Source organism: Stigmatopora argus, chromosome 3 (genome assembly GCF_051989625.1).
Source record: "Stigmatopora argus isolate UIUO_Sarg chromosome 3, RoL_Sarg_1.0, whole genome shotgun sequence".
NCBI lineage: Eukaryota > Metazoa > Chordata > Actinopteri > Syngnathiformes > Syngnathidae > Stigmatopora > Stigmatopora argus.
The window spans coordinates 8,451,279-8,472,385 of NC_135389.1; the positions used below are offsets into that span (position 1 = coordinate 8,451,279).

The window sequence follows — 21,107 nt, forward strand, 5'->3', positions numbered from 1 at the left end:
AATTTGTGTCAGCATGTGGCGGGCGAGCAGGCGTGAAAAAGGAGGACCCATTTGCATAAAACATATATATATATATATATATATATATATATATATATATATATATATATATATATATATATATATATATATATATATATATATATATATATATATATATACATACAAACAACAACCATGGCTCTGCCTAGATATTCTGCTGACACCGGTCATAAAGGGACCGGACCCCGCGTAACAGGGGTTCCGGAACCCCATACTCCCGGAGTACCCCCCACAAGACTGCCCGGGGGGCAGGGTTGAATGCATTCTCCAAGTCCACAAAGCACATGAAGACTGGTTGGGCAAACTCCCTTGTGCCCCCAAGAACCCTGCTAAGGGTGTGGAGCCGATCCACTGTTCCACGGCCAGGACGAAAACCCCACTGCTCCTCCTGAATCCAAGATTCGACCTCCCACTGGACTCTCCTTTCCAGTACCCCAGAATAATCCACCCAGTGTGCATCATTTAACAAGCAGCAGAATGACAGTTGCACATGTAAAAGATGGCAAATCAGCAAATCCTGTGATCAGAGTATTCACGGGAACACAGTTGCAGAGCATGAAACATCTGACATCCCCGTTACTCCCACACAGATAAAATATGACAACCATTATAGAACTAATGTGCACAAATGTGTGATTTAAAAATCAATTGGATGCCTATGTCGTGAAAATCTTCATACAACATGCTGGAAAAGGTTTAAATAGTTACAACACTCCACTAAGCATTATTGATCTCAGAACTGTGGGAATCATGCTAACCTGTCATACAAATAGTGTGTCACAGAAGTAACATACTACAAATTAATAATTGGGCCAGATATCCATATAGTATGATATTGTGACAATGCTTTGACAAAGTCAAATCAACCCCAGCCATTAAACATGACTGCTTGCATGCTTATTTGGGTGAATGTATCATCGGTATTCACTCCCATAACCATTTATCCCACCTTCTTTCCAAATCACAAATGATCAAAAGATGATTTAAAACATCATTTCACTAGACATAAACTCAGGCAGGTCTAACTTTAGGGGATGTATAAAAATAGGTGTCAAACACACACACACACACACACACACACACACACACACACACACACACACACACACACACACAAGATGTAATTACAAAACGGAAAGCAGACACAGTACAAAATAACAACAAGAGTTTAATTTAACCATATGTTGTGTATGTACTACAAACTCTGGTCTCTATAATCAATCTCAACATTTTCTTAAAGGTTGAATAATAATTCTTACATGAAAATCAATCTCAGTCTTTTACTGCACATTGCTCTTTTAGACGGCTGGTTGGTACAATCAAAAGCACAACTAAAAAACAAACAGCAACAACAAAGAAGACAATTGTTATAGACCCTTTTAAATGATGCAGTCTCAAAAAGTTTCTTTGTATAAATCTACAACTACAACTGCATTTTGTCTAAAAAAAAACTTATTTGAGAAAAAAAATTCAATATCTTACATCAAGGAAATTGACTAAAATGCAAGAAAATTACCATTCACTGTCAAATTTCATACAACCAAGTGTCAAATAGGACCAAAAAAAGACAAAATATGAACATCAACAGACTGAAAAATAAGTAGAACTGGCAGGTCAGAGACCTGAAATTAAAATTGATATTTCTAAGTGTGTCTTTAATAATACTTGGCCAGCAAAAACATGATCCATATCAATTCACAAAGATTGTATGTGGATCTCTTATCAATTAATTAGTCATTCATATAAGAAACCTGTTTTATGTGCAGCACACTCAAATATATGACTGATTCTTTTAAATTTACTAACCAGTACCATCTTATATTAATACCCTATACACTATTAATACAAACAGTGGACATGCTGTGTAGACTCATTCGCTTTTGCACCCCAAACAGTTTATAATCTTTATTGATGCGTCCTGAGCCTGGAGGGGGAAAGATGACACTTTGTTTAGATCGAACTAATATTGTCACATTACCTCAGGTCTACTACTTGCTGGGAAAGTCTTTGTTGACAAGATCTGTTGGTGTTTTTAAAAAGCATCCCTTCACTAATCTTAAAAAAAATATTCCATCAAGTCCAAATATTAACCAACTATGAGCTGGCGTCCACATGTGTGGACATCACATTTTTGGTTGTCAAAGACTACAATGTTAAATTTTGTACTACAAGGGCCTGGCCTCCACTTATGATGTGGACATCATTTTTGGAAGAAACTACATCGTGTAAAAAGATAATTCTTTGTTTTTACTCATCGGGTACCAATTAGCCTAAATATCTAAGAGAAAATAAAAATGCATGCCTTGCAAGAATTTGGGTCTTAGGAGGTTAAAGAACTTTAGATTATCTTGTCAAATTTTATCTGGTTACCATCATCATGTAAGGGCAAAATGACAATCTGCTAATATACAGTAGACAGTATATTTTTTTGATGAAAGTTATTTTTTTATTTTTTTTCCTATAATCTAATTTAGGTGTATTTTTTTTCTAAAGAACCTAAGTTAAATGCTCAGTTGTGCTCAGTTTTTCATGTACAAAAAACATATAGATTTACTTAAACTATCTAATGTAATGTAAATAATATGAACAATTTTATATCAAATAAAGTATTGGAAATGAAACGGGGAAAAATGTCTGCTTATAAAAAAAAATGAGTAAAATGAAATAGATAAACATTCTCATCTGTTTACGGTTTTGATCAATCAGCCAGTGATTCATCTGTGAAGTGTTTACAGGAATTGAACAGGATATTTTCTGAGTGATTGCTTTGTTTTGATTGTGGTAATTTAGTGAAGTAAAACCTTTATCATTGAACTTCCCACTCAACTTTAGTGCAGCCATGTGCCATTTCAGGTTTGTGAATGTTGGGTCAGTGCAACATTCACAAACAGAACAAGACACATTGTTAAAATTACCACAAAAAATGTGAGTAAAGTGGGCTAATGGTAAAGTTACCATTTATTTGTAAAAATAGGGATTGTGTGGGACTGAACTTTATGGTGTGGTGCAGGCTATCATACACATAGTTGGTCATTAAGTCTATCAAATTTGGGGCATTACTGATGGACTCCTACTGATGTTGTGCTGCTTAGCAGTATTTTTCATGGTGGGCTTTTTGGATTGCTTTCCTGAAAAATTGTAAATGTAGAGCTTTGTCCATGGCCACACCAGAAATACAGTAAATGGAGTTGAGGGAGTAAGGCAAGTAAAGTGTAAACATCTGGTCGATGCCTATATATTTAGGGAAAAACCAAGAAGGGTGTTTGCAGTACATGGAGCTGCTAAGCACTGTCCATGTGGAAATGTGCCACATGGATTATAGATAATGTGCTGAGACAGCTGTATAAAGGGTTTAAAAATACCAGTTTAACTGAGAGCATGCAGTCCCGTAGCCCTGAAGATGAGATAAGGGGTACATGCTTCAAAAAGTTCACGATGCTTGGGAATATGGGTTTCAGTGTGAAAAAGGATGAAATGTTAATTTTTTTCAGTCAACTTCCTTGATAGTATTCTTCCATAATACTCCTGCATTTGGAAGCTGAGAAATTAAGAAATGCAAATAATATGCATTGTATTAATGATTAGAAAATGTACCGAATTTTTTTGGCTATTTTTTTCTCTCTCTGTTTAAACATGTGGGTTTCTTGGAGAAATAAGACCCATATTTTGCTGACATTTTCATTGCTCTCTGTAGCCCAGAACATCATGATGATATTGCAATTTATTGTGTGTTTAAAGTCTGTACTGACATGTTGAGTGTTCCATTTTGACCACACTCCTGAGTTTTCTTGGACACTAGTGCACTCTTGGTGTATATTCTAAGGTCCAAAGGTTCCCTTAGTTAGTGATAGCTCCGTAGGCTACGTTTTTGGAAAAGCTATTTCAATTTTAAAAATGTTTTACCAGAATGAATACCTGAATTTTGCCATGACATGGTGAAAACGCTTGCTAGAAATTTGGTCTAGACTTCATCAAAAACTAAGGATTTTAGAGATGAATATGACTGTCTTGTCCATTTGAAACTTAGAAAGAAAGGTTCATTTTATTTTACTTATTATTTTATAGGTGTTTTTAAGAAAATTACTGTGATTTGTGTCACTCCTTTACTCCCTTGAATGACAAGTTGGTACATATGAATGATCATGAAACATTTCAGTGATCAATCAGATTTTCTGGATAACATCTTGTTGTGTAAATATCCATTATTAAGACATGACAACCTATGGCTTCTAGACAAGTGGGGCACATTTTTTTCTCAAAGTGGGTGACATTTGGGCAGTGGGGCTTATAGCCAGGTGCACATAGTTCAGAAATTACGGTAACTGTTTGTCATCCTTAATTCATGTAATGCTTCATCATCACATTTGTTGTCCTAAACATTTCTTAAAAGCAACGTGGCATGTTGCTCATTTATTACAGTGTAATCCAATATCCCTCATGATACTTTTTCTGAACACTTATAGTTAACAGGTAACTTGAAATTGATTTCAACCAGTTCTTGGATGCTCACAACATATTTACTACTTACTCAACAGTTGGATAAAAATGTAATGTGCTGTATATTGATTGTTTACCAAATATAAACAGTCTCCTTAAGTCATTCTTTTGGACCTATTGTCATCAAACAATTTAAAAAACTCAACCTATATAATAAGAGAAAGGGGCTGGGGCAATTAACTGTTAGGGGGTGCTGAATATTACTCCCTTGATTTTATAACAATAGTTTTTGTTTTAAATAAATAACTTTTCAAAGACAAATTTGTAAGAGACATATCCCTAGTTACCATAAATGAAATCACCAATCTCTGATATGACCAACACATATATTTGAGTCTTGCTCTAACACCATTGTTTATGAAAAGAAAGCTCAGATTTGGGTCTCTTGTACATTGTCTTTTGAGTTTGCCCGGATTAACAAAGGTTCATGCGCTGAGCTGTGGATGGAGTTGATAGTGGAGGCATGGTTGTATGCTGTTTTATATGTGTTATAATGGTTAATGTGCTCATGTTCAAGGGGAGGCAAAGTCAGGTGCCCCTCCATGCCTGGTCCTCCTGTTACGCAGTCCTCATCCACATTGATTATTTCAATGGTGCGTGTGGGTGCATGATGATTCTGCTGGTGGTGCTGTTTACGCATTTTGTAAAAGATGATCAGCATGACAGCTGCCATGAGAGTAATTGCAACGAAACATCCAATTATAATCTTCGTTGTCTTCATGACCTCATCCAAGCCATTGAGAGAGCCTTCCCCACCAAATTCAGTGACTGGGATGGTGTAAGTCTTTTCCGTGGCACGAGTAGAGAGAGAGGTCTGCACTGTGGCGGTAGTTGTGGAACTGGGTAAAGCGGATTTCCATGTATAGGCTGAGGGAGTGGAGCCTACCTTATGTTGTACAATTGTGGTAAAGCCTTCATTATGTGGAGTTTCTATCGTCTCTACAGTCACTGTGGTGAAGTAGCTGAAGCTGCTGTTCTCAGTTGAGGACACGTTGAGTGTTGCAGACGCTGTTGTGTTACCAGCTGAATTACTGACCATACACGTATACGTACCAGTGTCTTGCAATGTAACATTGGTGAAGTTCAGAGTACCATCATTCAGCACTGAAATTCTGATCTTGTACGCACCGTGTGTCATGATGGAACCGTTGGGTGTAATCCAGCTCACAGAAGTCAAAGAGCTGGCTCGACATTTCAACTCTGCAGCGCTCCCCTCTGTCACATTTAGGTCAGCTGGGGGCTCCACAATAACAGGAGCATAACAGTGGAAGTAGTTTTGATCAAGTTCTCCAATGTAACGTCCTTTGTGGTGAGTTGGGGTGCTGCAGCGAGCACAGCAGCTGGTATTTGCTGGTACCATCTCTTTAAGCCACCAACTCAGCCAAAGAATATCACAGTTACAATTCCAAGGGTTGTGGTGCAAGTGCACCCTCTCAAGATGATGCAAAGGTGTGAATAGATCATGGGGCAAGAGAGTAAGGTTGTTGTGCGCTAAATTAAGCTCCACTAGTGACTGGAGATCATCAAATGAGTTTCTCTCAATCATCTGGATTTGGGCATGCATCATCCATAGTTTCTGAAGATGGATGAGCCCCTTGAAAGAGCCAGGCCGGACAACAGACAACTGGTTGCCAGACATTTCCAGTTCATCCAGCTTCACCAGGGGAATAAGGTTAGGAATTTCCTTCAAATTACACATTCCCAGATTTAAGTAGCGAAGATTGCTCAGTCCTTCGAAGGCTCCCTCAGATATGTAAGATAGCCTTTTAAGCTCCCCGAGGTCCAGTCGTCGTAATGAGGGCACCCTATTGAAAGCATACGAGGGAATGCTCTCTATGGGATTATTCCTCAACCATAACTCCTTTAGTTTTGAAAGGTACTCAAATGCTCCATTCGGGATTGTGGTGAGGCGGTTGTCAAAAAGCTCCAGGGTATTGAGGCTAGCAAGACCATTGAAGGCCCCAAGCTCAATTTTGCGTATGTGATTTTTACTTAGCTGCAGGATCTCCAAATGTCTTAGATGCTTGAAGCTGTCCACTTTAATAATCTGGATCAGATTTTCTTGAAGATTTAGATAGCGTGTGTTGGTAGAAATACCATCAGGCACCTCTCGTAAACTTCTCCGAGTGCAGATGACTTTACTGAACTGGTTACTACAGGAGCAGACGGATGGGCATGTTTGAGCACGAACTAGACCCGCAACCACCAGAAGCTGTAAGGCCAGGAGCAGCACAAACAGAGGGTTGGACAAGGCCCGGTTCCACCTAGGACCTCGCATCATCTGCTGCTGAGAAGAGGTCATTTTGTTTAACATTCATAATTCATTGACTGGTCTTCCACTTGCAGGAGAGATTGACTGTTCTTCCACTTGCAGAAAAGAGACAGGGGCAACTGGAATGAAAAAAATAAAAATAATATGTCAAACTTAAGAAATACAAAACATATAGCGGAACATTTTTTTACTAAACTAAATAAAAAACAATGAAATCACCACAATTTCTTGAATTTGATCCCGGAAATGATAAATAGGATAAGGGAATGAATTTGCAATTTTCAGAGATGCCAAATGATTATCACAAAGCAATAGAATAGATGCTTACCTAATTTGAAAATATTCATACACATTCATAAATGTTCATGTTCTGCTGGTGCTATAGCTTTGTGATAGCTGTAAAGTAATTTCTCTTTCAGTTTTTCAAATTTAACTTTGGAATTGAAAAAGAACATGGAAGTATGAACAATCTATCAAAGCTGTAGCTCCTTATTACAGGGCGAAGAGTGACTTACTGCTCTCATTCTGTAAAATATATAGCAGGAATGATGATGGAAGGAATGGATTATAAAAAGTGAGGCCTGTAGAAATGTCAGCATGTGTTCTACACTTCAAAGAAAAACTGTGATGATGGTGAGGAAGACATTAATGAGATATGAATAAAAATGTTTCACTTTGTGATCATGTGATCATGCCTGCAATCTCCTTCCACTTCCACATTTAAAACCAGTGCTTCATGGTTTCCAGCGTAGCAGAGATACCAACCATATTCACCCTCTTTTTGAGTGGTATAGTAATGTTATGTCTAATTGAAGGTACTGGGCAAAAGTTCTCACTCACACTAACCCAGCTGACTCTGGGCTACACTCTGGACTGGTCGCCAGTCAATCGTTATAATGACTGTCAGAACATGAAAGCAAAGTGTCTCCTTCTGTTTCTGTGTATGTACAAATGTATAAAATATAACTTCAATTTTCTTGAAGGTGTTTTCTTTTAATATATAACTATGTTAAATTGAGAATATTTTGTTGTATTTACAAACAAATAGCAAATAGAAAAACAATTTTTTTCTCTGGTAAACAAATTGGATGAACCAAAAAGAACGGGATTTTTTTAAGCACATTGCATATTGGCAGACATTAGCCATTGGCAGCAGTGTGACCTTGACTAAGTAAACACTATGCCATTTTAGCAACTGTGGAGAAGTGAGAATGTAATTCCCAGATGAGATGTTGCAGTGGTCAATGAGGAATCTCAACAGCAGATTTCAAGAATGCAAAACTGATGGAGGATTATTATTTTTTGAATCATGGTTTTATTGAGTTGTTAAAAAGTTACTTTTTTGTCACCTTGGACTTATGCTTCCACTCGTTTCTGGCATTCGTGTCTTTCTCAAATGCGCCATGTACTACTCTTATTCACTGGTTTTAAAGATTTAAGGCTAAATTTACATGTTCATATTGTTTGTTTGTAGCTTGAAGCTGCTCATAGCAAACAATCGGAGAACACAGAGCAAAAGAAGAAGACAGGAGGAGAAAGGAATTCTTTGGATTAGGGCTCCACCAGCTAGTTACATCCATTCCATGGGCCACACATAACCGGAGTGCCAAGAGAAAACCCACACTCGCCCGGGGAAACATGCAAACTCCACACAAGAAGCTCCAACACCGGGATTGAATCCTCGACCTCAGAACTGTAAGGCCGATGCTGAAACCGTTTGCTCTTTAGGCCACAAGAGAGTACATAATAATGATAAACAATAATACATTACATGACAACTCCAAACAGGAATTGACGATTTCTGCATTAATGTGAGCCAGTGCAGTGCTGGCAATAAGAGCGTCAAAGAGATAGATGAAAGGCTTTGAAGTGTAACTGGTGTACTGTAATTTACAGTATTTTATACATGTTGTGTTCTGATAATTAAATCACTTTGGTCACACGTAATGATTCTGCATCTAGCAAACAACCTATTTATTGGTCCAGTGAGAGTGGGGACTGCAACTCAGAGTCTCAAAAGGAACCACAGAATAAATATGTTTAGATAACCTTCTAAACTAAGATCAAACAGCTAATTTAGATTTGATTCAATATGAATCTTGATTAAAAATGCATAATTAATGGGTGGCATTCATAACATCTCTGGTCTGCCATCACATTGCTGATCTATCCCATTTTAAAAACATTATTTCATGTAAGATAGGGTGGACTGGAGTTGAATAAATTATAAGAGCTGAATTTACAACACACATTTTTTATGGTTTGTTCAACCTCAGTCTGCAGACTTGACATTCACTTCAGCGTTTCGCTATGTTTTTGACAGTAATTTAAATATGCATCAGCAAAGTGAGGTCAGATCATACTTTTGAAGCTGTAAGAGCAGTCTCTGGAGATTTGTTGACGCATCGGAGTCTTCACTGTGGCTTGGAGTGGTCTTTCTGCTGAATATTATTTGCTTCAGCTTAAAGGCTGCCACCTTTAAAAGTATCATTTTATAAAACAGAGCAATCTTGGCTTTAGATTTAGAAGTTTTTCTCTTGTTTTGGTTTTTATTCTTGGAACTATTCACACCTTGCCATGCCAGTAAATGTATCAATAGAAGCAAAACTGAAATAAGGTTCAAAGTCAAAGAAGCCAACATTAGTATTTTTACATTTGTAAAGCACATATGTCATATATATGTGCACAGCATGTTGGTGCCAACAACATAAAAGTACAGACACGTGCACAGACATTTGAGGATGGAGGATATCAAGACAAAAGAAATAAAGGCACACATCGGTAGTAAGATAAGAGCAATGTATGCATCAGATCAAGTGCAATGGGCCGTATTCTCGAGCTAAAAAATTCTCTTATATTGCTATGAAGATGCCAAATTTAGTTTAGCTACGTTTAAATGCAGTCAACCAGATGATGAACAGATGCAGGATTCCCATAGGTTTCAACACCAATAAATTATTAGACACCACCAGAGGAAAAGTGCTAGTAAAAATGAATAGTACTCATTGGGGGTTCATTTTTGCTTGTGGACTATTAATTTACCACCCCTGATATCAGACAATATAATGTGTAGAAATTATTTGTATAGCTTTTTAATCTTTAAGTATAATGAATCTTGTAAAACATATCACTGTGATTACATGTCCCTGTGGACCAAGATGCAGGTGCGTTTGTACCATCTCTCCTCCCACCTCCTTCTGGCTTCCACACCAACAAAATTATGATCTTGAAATGATTGACTTTCATGAACTTTGGTGAAATTTGGTTTAATGTCACCAGTGTAGGAAAGGTACTAGCATATTTCGATGACTCTTGAGATTCCAGCATGCGTTCCTTTAGAGTTTTGACAAACGTTTAGAATGTTTATGCGTTTATTAATGCAGCTGCGAGCACAGTAAACATAATGGGAAATAATATGAATGTTGTCAACCAGATTTTGATAAATGGTCTTCCTAATGAAGAGAACATTAAAGTTAAACAGCATCAACCGGAGATTGGTTTAATTAAAAAGGTGGGGAAGAGTAACATGCCCCTTGATGAAACCATCTCATTATGTGTTTGTATATAAATAAATAAAAAAGTCCTACTAAATATTGCATATTTGAGTCAATCCAATCAAAGCTATACTTCACATTTTTTGAGTTCACAACTTTGATCTTTTTCTTTAAAAAGATGAGAGCTTACCTGAGAGTTAATTATTGTCCAGGTGGCCCTCAGTCATTCTCACTTAAACCCCCAATCAACATAACATTCAAAGAGGCAAAATTCCCTGCTACTTCAACATATTGTCTTCTTGTTTTTTAACATGTAAGAGCAAATGTGTATTTGTTTACAACCTTTTAACACCACCCGAGAACACTTTTTTCTTTAGTTTGGTTTACTAATGCGTCTGTGCGTGTGTGTCTGTGGCTGTGATTAATTTTTCTCTACCATGTCAAGTTTTAAAAAAAAATGTGTCCCCATTTTATTTAAAAAATAAGAAAATACCACACTTTAAAAATGTACATATTTTAATTTAAATTAAAATATTTAAATTCAAAGAATTATTAAAGAAGCAGCATGAATGCAATGTTTATTTAAGACTAAAAAAAAGAACATGGTTATTGTAATTATAGTTCTCTGAAGGGAGTATTATTATAGTAAGAAGTTAAACTCATCTTCCATCCTCGAAAGGGATGTGGGGATTGCTGGAGCCTAACCCAGCTGTCTTCAGGTGAAAGGCAGACTACACCCTAGACTGGTCGCCAGTCAGTCGTAGGGAAGACAGAGAGACAAACGGCCATCCGCTCTCCCAATCATACTGCCACCAGCGAGAATCGAGCCCACGCTAACCCGCACCAAAGTCAGGCGAGTGAACCTCTACATCACGGGGTGGCAAGGTAAACTGAGAAGGAGAATCTGACATGCTAGAAAAAATCTATTGGAAACATTTGGAAGCAACATAAAAATGTACTTTTTTAATTCAAAGTATCACCCAGTGTAATTAATCAATCATCTGATACAAAGTTAATTAACCAAATTAAAAGCTGCAGTTTCAAGTTCCATATTTTCTTTCCAACATCAGGACATTGTCTAATAATTGGTTGAATGCCCTGAACCAAATCTTTAATAGTTATTTTTCATCAGCTAAAGCTCATATACAGTTTGTATATACCTATGCATATATGTATGGATGTTCCTATATGTACAAAGTATATATGTACAATATGTGTATGAATGTAATAACAGTAAGTCCCTCAAAATTCAAAGAACTAATTCCGAAGCGATGAGGGACATCCCTTAGTCAAACCTTTTCATCCAAGATACAAAAAAAACGTTCTGATAACAAAACGTCAAATGAAATCAAACATTCCCCGAAACATGGAGATACTTTCACTGATCTTTTCATATATATTCTTAACAAGAATATTAAATATTAACATTTAGATGTTAGACGTTTCTTTTGAAATATTATAGTTTGCAAGAAATAAAATAACAGTGAACAAAATGATTCCGTATTTTTGGTCCCCCAGTTCCACCCAGTGTGCATAGTAAAAGCAAGATTATTTCCAGAAGAGCAATTTCTCTATTGGGGCCGTGTGTGCAATGAATCCATTCTCGCTAAGACTTGAATTTAAGTCACATGTCTCCCATATGATTTGAGATTCATTTCAGATCTAAATACCAATTCTAACTTTTTTGCAATGATTTATTCAAACGTGTTTGACAATCGTGTCAGGCACTCACTCTCTTTTGTATAGCATAAACCTTAACTTATTTTCTTTCAAATGTTCACTAAAAATGTCCACCTTGTCAAACAAAATTTCTGTTTTCTGTTGTTTTTTTGTGGTAACAATTTTACCAAATCCAATTTTCAAATTTTGCTTTTTACAAAACTGCCTACAATTTAAGAAAAGCCACTCAGTGCTGCAGCCTTTCTTTCGCCTGACTTCAGTGTAGGCAGACAGAATTGATTTCCACTTGGTAGTGTGATTATGAATGCAAATGGTTATCTGTCTCTATGTTTAATTAGAGTTTTCATCAAACCTACCATACACGTTTTGGGGATGTGGAAATAGCCCAGAGAATAGCCACCCAGACATGAAGAGAACATGCAAACGCCACACAGGAAGGGCGGAACCTACCAGCATTTAACCCTTGATCTCAGAACTGTGAGGTGGATGTGCTATCCACTCGCCCAACCTGGATAGTGCAGGTGAAGCTTCCCCTAAACTGTCTTCCATTGATTGCATGCTCCATCTTATTTTATATTATGTACAGCTTGGAATGCAAAATTAGGTATTACACTTCTGCAAGTCATTGTTGCTTTGTGGGCATTTCAGTTCAGTTGTTTGATAAGAAATCAACAACTTTTATGCATTGACATAATTGTTTAGTTTTTATGTTGTATGTTCTAATGTTGTTATTGTCCACATCTTTCATTCCTTTTCCTTAAAAGGGGAGTGAAAGGCCACATTTTTTTTCACCGTTCCTATCCCATTGTTTCACTTTCACACTGATTTCAGAGTGCCTCCAATGGCGAATCGGCAGGCAGCCTGGCTGTATCGTAAATGTATGTATGTAGTATGTCATAACTGTCCGGTTGGGCTGTACCTGAAATGCATATCGTTGTACAAAGTATGTATATGTATTTATGCACAATGATAATAAAGCTTTCTATTCAATTCAATAAAGCTTTCAATTCAATTCAATAGAAGAGAGACTAATACAATACGTTATTCCAAGTTCTGCTGTGTTCATTTGGCATTTAAAAAAAATAGATAATGTCTTTCTCTTTAAGAGTCTTGGATAAAAAACAATTTAAGGCTAATGTGAATTTTCTAAGCACTACAAATGGGATCTATTTTCCCACAGATCGCATCAACAACAGGAATTTAGCAGATATGCATTTTAGGCTATATTAATTTGCGGCAGATCCATTATTAATTGAGATTGTGGCTTGTGGTGGACGATGTGGTGTTCCACCATGGTGAGCAAATGCTCCCTAGGGAGTAATAATGTGCTGAAATCAGCTCAATAGTGCCCACCATTTGTCATTATCTAATGGTAAATCCATGTCTGGTTTTCTTGACATGCTGAATCACTAAATCAATTATGGCTGCAAAGATTATTTGACTAGTCACTCTAACATTGATGATCAAGCTTAGTGACAATTCATTTAATAATCAACGTCTTTTTTATCTTTTATGACTCAATTTTCTTTCATAACTACCTCATATCCTGCCATCTGTATAAAATAGTGTTCCTTCTAGAGTTGACTAGTATTTGATGCCCGTGATGAGCGAAATAGGTCTTCAAGTCGACACCCTATCCATGGAGACACTATGACAGAATCCAGTGAAAACAACCCAGTTCATGGTTTGCATTTTAAGTGGTACAGTCAACAGCACCTTATAAAATACCCAAATAACAAATTATCCACGTTACAAAACAAATACAATTAAAATATTGGTACAGTACATTCAAGTTACGAAACTAAGTTCTAGTTATGAAATGCAACAGCTAAAAAATTGAAGCAGTGCTTTGCAGCCGGCGTAATCCCTCAAAATGTAAAAACACTTGTTGCGTCCTGTATTTTGTTTTGGTTTGGTGTAATAGTTATTTTCATATTGGCTATCCTAATACCCCTTGGCCTTGCATTGCACCAGGAGGGTGCTGTGACTACATGATCCTTTTCCTGTGCCTTGGCCCCTCCTTCATCACTAAAGTCTAACATTTACTGTGGCCTCGGGTTAGTTTTTAATTTACCTAATGGTAAATTATTTGCATGTCTTATTCATTTTAATGGTTAAATAAATAGTAATATTTTAATTTTTACACATTTCATATAAAAGTGGAATAGTTTTATAGTTTTGAAAGGGTTTAGGGGGAACGGATCAACACTTTTGCAATATGTGACTTAAGTTACGATAAAAAATCACATCACATGAATACTTCTATAACGAATGAATTTCGCGAGGTGAGATATAACTATATTAAAATCCAGTCAAATAAAATTTGATGTTTTAATGCCAGGGTCCCCAAACACTGGGCTGGGGACTGGTACCTGCCTGCCTTATTTGACCACACTGTTGCACATACGCACTCACTGCATTTTTCAGACAACAAATATGGAGGCACACTGCAAGTGCGGTGCGGACACTCTTTTTTTTTTGTAGCAACACCAACATTACTTGGTGTATAGTAAACAGTGCAATTAGTGCACTGGGTGGATGGCGCAATACCGTTTGTGCCTCCTGTGTGCCAGACATAAAGGCCTTTTCAGTGGAGTGGTAGCAGTGCACAGTTCAATACACTGAAACACATTCATTGTGTATATGGAAGGGCCTGTTCCATGGATTTACTTTCTTGAAGCCTCCCGAGTTTTGAGACACTTAAAAAGGGGCTCTCACAAGAGACAAATTCATTGTTCTTCAATGTGCATTATTGTACTATGCCAATAATCACAATCCCGAAAGCATGGCTCGCATGGGTTGTGCTGCAATAATATTGAGTTCATCCATTAACAACTGTTGCCAGATTTTAAGCAGTAATTCTGTATAATACAAATGATAAGAACTATCTACTAAAAAAATACTATGTAGAAGTTGAGGAAGTTTAGGGAAACAATAATGGAATACAATTTCGGAGAAGAGAAGATTCTTCCACAGACTGCATTAGAAAACAAAAACAACACAAGTAGAAAAACAGAGTTTTCTAATGTGCCTTAGAAAGCTGCAGGATTAGACCATTAAAATGAGACGTTCTCACCTTAGCAAAACCAGGAGATATTGGAATTAGGAAAAACTGTAGGAAAAAATTATACTTTCTGTTCTAAAATTAAAGAATCTCTCCCCAACCACTACGTAAAATGGATTAAGCTAAAAGGAAATGCTAAGTGTATCTTATAAGGGGAAAACAAGTGAGTCTGGTATGAGAATATGTAGGCCTGTTTGCTGTCCACTTGTTACCATAGTTTGTTACAAAGGTGGCAATTGGATGATACTTTGTTTAGATGTTTGCTATGAATACATACCTCATCTACCATACCAGCAAGGCTTTGTGAACTCAGAGGTGAGAAGAATATCTCTTTAATGGGGCTTTGCGGCCAATCGGGTGTTGCAACCTTGGGAAGCCCTCAGGCAATCAGTGCCTCGTTCAACAGTTTTCGTTAGTAGATACATACCGTCTGCTACAATTAGTTAGAAACCCAGCAAGCTCTTAGCGTTATTATAGGCGCCCTTATGCATCTATGGTCATTTGCTGCTCCACAAAGCACGGCTTGGCTCGTGGAGTCTTTGTGGTGCTCTATCGGTGCTCACCGTCAGCGGAATGCTATGCTACAGCAGCACAAACGACAAAAAATGCAGTCTCTTACAACAGATATATTTGGTGACGGGTAATTTATTCATTGGTGCTACTGGAGGTAATGGTAGAAATTCAGCGAGCCCTTGGCAGAACTATCGCTGACATAATGAAATACCGTTGATCACTGCTTGTAGGACTTATCACCAATATTACTGAATGGATGTCTCACCAAGACAAAGCATAAAATAAAACCCATCGGCACATGTCGACATAGCTTAATTGAGAGGTGAATGAGGCAGTTGTGCCAAATAGCCAATGACGACACTGAGTGTTATATACTGCAACAAATAAAGGGGCTAGCCATAAAGAAGGGGACCAACTGACTTTGACACTTGGGCCTGCCCAAAAAATGAGCAACTGAGGAGTAGAAATTTGTTTCTTGCTATAACTCGGCCAGCCTTTGCATGTTTTCAGTTCTTATTTTTGTATTTTATGTATTTGTAGAGAAAATCATTAAAATCCTGCATTTCAGTCTGCAAGTCAGCTGCCAGTTGTTCATAAGGTAAAATAGTTGAGCTTTTTAACTTTTCAGCCTTTGAAGACAACCTTCATTAAAACAGACCAGATCGTTTCATTAGGCTAAAAGGACAATGAGACCATGAAAAGTTGGTTAATAGGACTTCTAAGGGGGACACAAAGGAAACTGCTGTAGGCAAAAAGGCTTCCATCAGCAAAATGTCTTCTAAAAGGCACTTTTAAGAGAGAGCTACATTAGATTGAAGGCATATATTGCATTGTAAGCACCTAAAAGAGAGAACTACCAATATTCATTTTTTTCATGAAATGTCTCTCATTTTAAGGGTTGGCAAAAGCGTCAAAAATACTTCAGAAGGCTTGCCATGTTTCCACTAAGTTACAGGAGGATTAGCATACTAAGCCGATAAGAATATGTAATACCAATCACTGATAACGTAGTTGGAGTTCCACAGGGGAAATTGGAATAGTCGGTGTAAAATTAAAATAAAATACAATATATAAATAAATACGCCGTAATGATGAGAAAGAGAAACTACCTAAAAAGAAGGAAAAGTATCCTTATGTATAATTTAAAGAGCGGAGGTGTGAGAAAATGCTGAGAAATGAAGTCCTTTGTGCACAAAAAGTGAATACACACCTATGTAACTGCCAATGAAAATAAAAGGTGTGAAAACACATTTTAGCTGTGTTCACACTTGTCATGTTCACTTATGTGCAACAGAGATTGGACAGTGTGAGCAACATGAAATTGCGGGTGCTAAACAACAAAACAGATTGGAAGGTCCAGTTCTAATTGCAGGTGCAGGTCATAAAAGCTCAAGATTTAACTGAAAATGAACCAGAGACTCACAACAAGATTAAAAGACCAGAAAACATTTGGAAATAGTGTAATTACAGTAAAGTATTTGGGCAAAAAAATTACTTCACACAGTGAAAATACGTATAATTGGAGAAAAAAAAGTTTAGTGGGAATAATATCCACAGATACCAGGGTTTAGGGATGACATGATACACTAACATTCACACACTTCAATATGACATTATGGACATACCATGTCAAAGGGTGTAAAAAAGCCAGTTAAAATGGACCAACATGAATAAATGCATGGGGAATGAACTCTGCTCCTGTGAAAAGCTGACTTCTCGAAGGATGCTGACTGAAGAGATTATTTATTTTTCAACTTATTATGGAAAGTGAGCACTGATAAAAGGGGTCCCACTGGAACTTATGACTAAAGAGCTATTCTTTCCAGCTACTGTCTCTCCCCCAACCCTCACATTCCATCTCACACCTTTCTGATCTTCACCAGAGGACTGACACTGTCTCTGTGGGAGAAAAAGATAGAAAGAAAGAGCAGCTCATTCGCCAATGCCATCTCTCCCCTGCATTTCCCTCATCTGCTTAGTACACATCACACGTTTGTGGTCTGCAGAGCCCTCTTTGGTTCCCTCCACATTCAGTCAAAGCAAGGGGTTCTATAGGCTCCCTCATGGACTGCATCACTCTATGTGGGAAGTACCGTTTCTTATCCCAGTCCGACTCATTAATAGAATTCCCACCATACTCTAGAGTTATTTAAAAAAAAGTCTGACTAGCCCTCTGGTGTTTTCCTTTCATCATTCCAGGCCTTGTATTGGGGATGAAAATGTCTATGTAATGTCTTCTCTGACACCTTTTCTCCGCCAGGACTGGAGTGAGTTATTGGGTGGACGAGAATGATGCTACATAAGCTTTGCAAAGCTACCTCCATGTGCTCTGCCGGGGCATACTTGCCATTATCATGGGAGCACATGTGAACGTGCCTTTCTCCTCCCAATTTCTCTTAATGAACATAGGTGTCAAATGCATCCTTATATTCAGGTCATTTGGGAGGTTCCCGAGAACTGTAAAAAGTCAAGATACTAAAAATAAAGATTGTAGCAGAAAATGTGCAATGTGGCTCCTGCTTTCAGGGGAGAATACCTTCATCATGTTAAGCAGTTTAGGAGCAATCTGGGCACAGTATTGTTTTGGTGAACATCATTCAGAGTACTGTTTTGCTGAGATCAAAGGTTCCTGAGCAACAAAGCTCAAATGTATGAATGAATTCTTATCTGGGTTGACAAGAGTTTGCCATTTCCACGACATGCTCCCTATGTATTTCCACGCCAAGTGCTTTATGTTCTGAATTTCACAAACATATTCGTATATAAACAGAAAGAATAAATAGAGGAGGAATAATGATGAATAAGTAAATAATTTACATTTCTTTGACGTGTGAATGAGAGGAAAGACACAATTCGTTGAGTACAGTTTATTATAGAGGCCCTCATCATTATTTCTTATGTAGAAACTAGCATAGTCTGCTTATCTCTAGCACAACAGTCATTCAAAAATTAATTCTACATTTTCCGCATCTTAAAGCGCCCAACAAACAATGTGCGTCAAAGAAATGACATTGCCCCTCCTCCTCATGGGAAAGCCGTCTTCTTAATCTTTGGACTTTTCCCTGTATTGCCCTCCTTCCCCTTCATCCCTCACCTTGACATGCTGTAAATCTCCCTCTGCATGGCATTTCCCTCCATCAGCTGAGAAGTAGAGCTGCTGAGAATGCAGATCTAGAGCGAGAACAGCATCAATTAGACTATAAAGTGCACTTTATTTTTGTCCTCCTCTGCCAAATTAAATTACATGATAAATTAAAAAAAAGTGTAATGGAAAATCAATGAACTTTAATTACAAATCAAAACAGAACCAATACCTTCCACCTCAGCCTTAAAAGATTTAACATGTGCTGGCTCTATGCCATCTAGCCTTTGAGTAAATGACCAAAAACAATCGTGTCTTTTTTTTTAAATAAAGAAGTGTTGGGCTCAAACACACAACAACACATGGACAATGATGGCACATCAGCCCTATTTGGTTAGAAGATTTTTTTAATGCACCTTGATTCATAATTGTTGGTAAGAAAACAAAGTACCACCAGCCACATCATCAGGTCTCTCTATTTATGTTGACAGGGAGCATACAATGTATACTGTCATTAGTAGGTGTTTTTTAAACATATTTTACCAGCACAAGACATTCTGTGAATAACATACATGTACTTAAGATGGCAGTGAATGAGTTCTGTTGCAATCGTGTACCGAATATATATATATATATATATATATATATATATATATATATATATATATATATATATATATATATATATATATATATATATATATATAGTGGTAGTGTACCATGTGGATTTTATAGTTGTATCGTTGAGCGAAACACTATGCAGAAATATGACATAGAAGCTCGGATTGCCCTCTCTTTCTATTTCACGGATCACTACAAAGCCTCTATATTTACAAACACACTCATTTGTTCACACATATTTTCTCGCTAGTATTTGTGTTTAATTTAGATGAGAGAAAAAAAAAGCATACCCATGCCTGGAAGCAGTGAATGCACTTTTGGGAAAAAATGGTTTAGGCACAGAGATCGTTAGGGTTAAGTACCAAAACCCAGGGACCAAGTAGTCACCAGTATAAGCTAAATCCGGAACGATATCCAACCCTCTTTATAGTGTTGGTAAAGATCTTCAGTATAAATAATTGGATTTCCTTTTTAATCTATCATCACTACATATAAGTGGCAAGGCAAATAACCCAACATTAAATGCCCATGACTTTCAATATCTCAGGATGCACTGCATTAATAAAACTGCCTTTTGTTTGGGATATAGCCACCTTGGTTTATCGAAACTTCAGAAAAACAACAACACCGGAAACACAGTTGGCTTCTCTGTTGAAGATCATCTAAGCTTCACTGATGAAAAGTGGAAAACCATGCTGTTATTTTATTTTAATTTTTTTTTTGAAATCATGTATGTAATGTCAGGCGGCCCGCCAGGTGAGTGGTTAGCGTGTCGGCTTTACAGTTCTGGGTTCCTAGGTTCGAACACAGCTCGGTCTTACTATGTGGAATTTGCATGTTCTGCCTGGGCTTGCTAGGGTTTTCTCTGGGTACTCAGGTTTCCTCCCACATTCCAAAAACATGCATGGAAGGATGATGGGACACTCAAAATTGCCCCTCACTATGAGAGTGAGCGTGAATGGTTGGCCACCAGTTCAGGGTGATTGCATGTGTTGCTTTGGACTGTAATTGGGTCCAGTCCAAAGAAAGTGGACTATAAATTTCCTGGTGCGAATTGCCTTTAAGTGTAAAGGTTTCAGCAAGATATCTTGCAAGCCAAAGCAAGAGAAATCACTGAATATTTCAGCAACACAATTTCAAGATGACACTGCAGTGCTACAACAGTGCAGCTTCATGTTACAAGAGTGTGAGTACCACACTGGCCTGCCAGCAAGGCAAGACACGGGAAATTATTCGTATGACACAATTCCACACAAGATCATTCCATGTGCTGTATATCACATTAAAATCAGGAAACACATTTTAGAGTAGTAGCACAGCACACTAATCCAGATCCATCTCTTGAATAGCATGCATTATAAAGCATATAACATGACATCTGAGACCCTGTTGTGCAACTGTAGGTATGTAAAAGAAAAATAATGGGAAATTGGTTATTGTTAAAAGGAAATAAAACACATTTACTAATAAGATCCTAAACATTCAATGTAGACCTGATGTGGGAAATGGTAAACAAGTGAAAGTATCATGAGCACATTTTATCTTCACGGTATGTCGTGTCCATGAACATGTGATTTTTCCCCCCAAAAAATACCTGTGTCTTGTCAAGTCGTGCAGCCAGTCATCCCAAAAACAAAATTTAGTGCCTTTTCAACTCAACTGGTGTTATTTTCATGATTTGACTTCTCTGCTACACTCACTTTATTCTGTAGAAAACAAGCAATGAGCGACCTTGTCACCATTGCTCATGTTTTTATGAGTGTTACTCAAAATGTATAATCTATACGATAAAAACAGCACCTGTCTCTTTTCACTTGTTAGTGAAAGACAATGACTTTTATT

General features: G+C 37.4%; 1 protein-coding gene across 6 annotated transcripts in view; it reads right to left on the reverse strand.

Moving 5' to 3' along the window:
• Positions 1 to 1,924: 1,924 nt before the first annotated feature.
• LOC144071758 (leucine-rich repeat-containing protein 4C-like) overlaps positions 1,925 to 21,107 on the reverse strand; it is a 38,286-nt gene continuing 19,103 nt past the window's right edge. For 3 of the 6 annotated variants that reach the window (XM_077597148.1, XM_077597147.1, XM_077597144.1), the window contains 2 exons: positions 18,657 to 18,733; positions 1,925 to 6,930 (listed from right to left, as the gene is read on the reverse strand). In XM_077597148.1, the coding sequence (XP_077453274.1) occupies positions 4,910 to 6,853 (1,944 nt within the window). In that variant the 5' untranslated portion in view covers positions 6,854 to 6,930; positions 18,657 to 18,733 and the 3' untranslated portion in view covers positions 1,925 to 4,909. The remainder of the gene's footprint in view (positions 6,931 to 18,656; positions 18,734 to 21,107) is intronic. The other 3 variants (XM_077597150.1, XM_077597149.1, XM_077597145.1) reach the window with 1 other exon arrangement.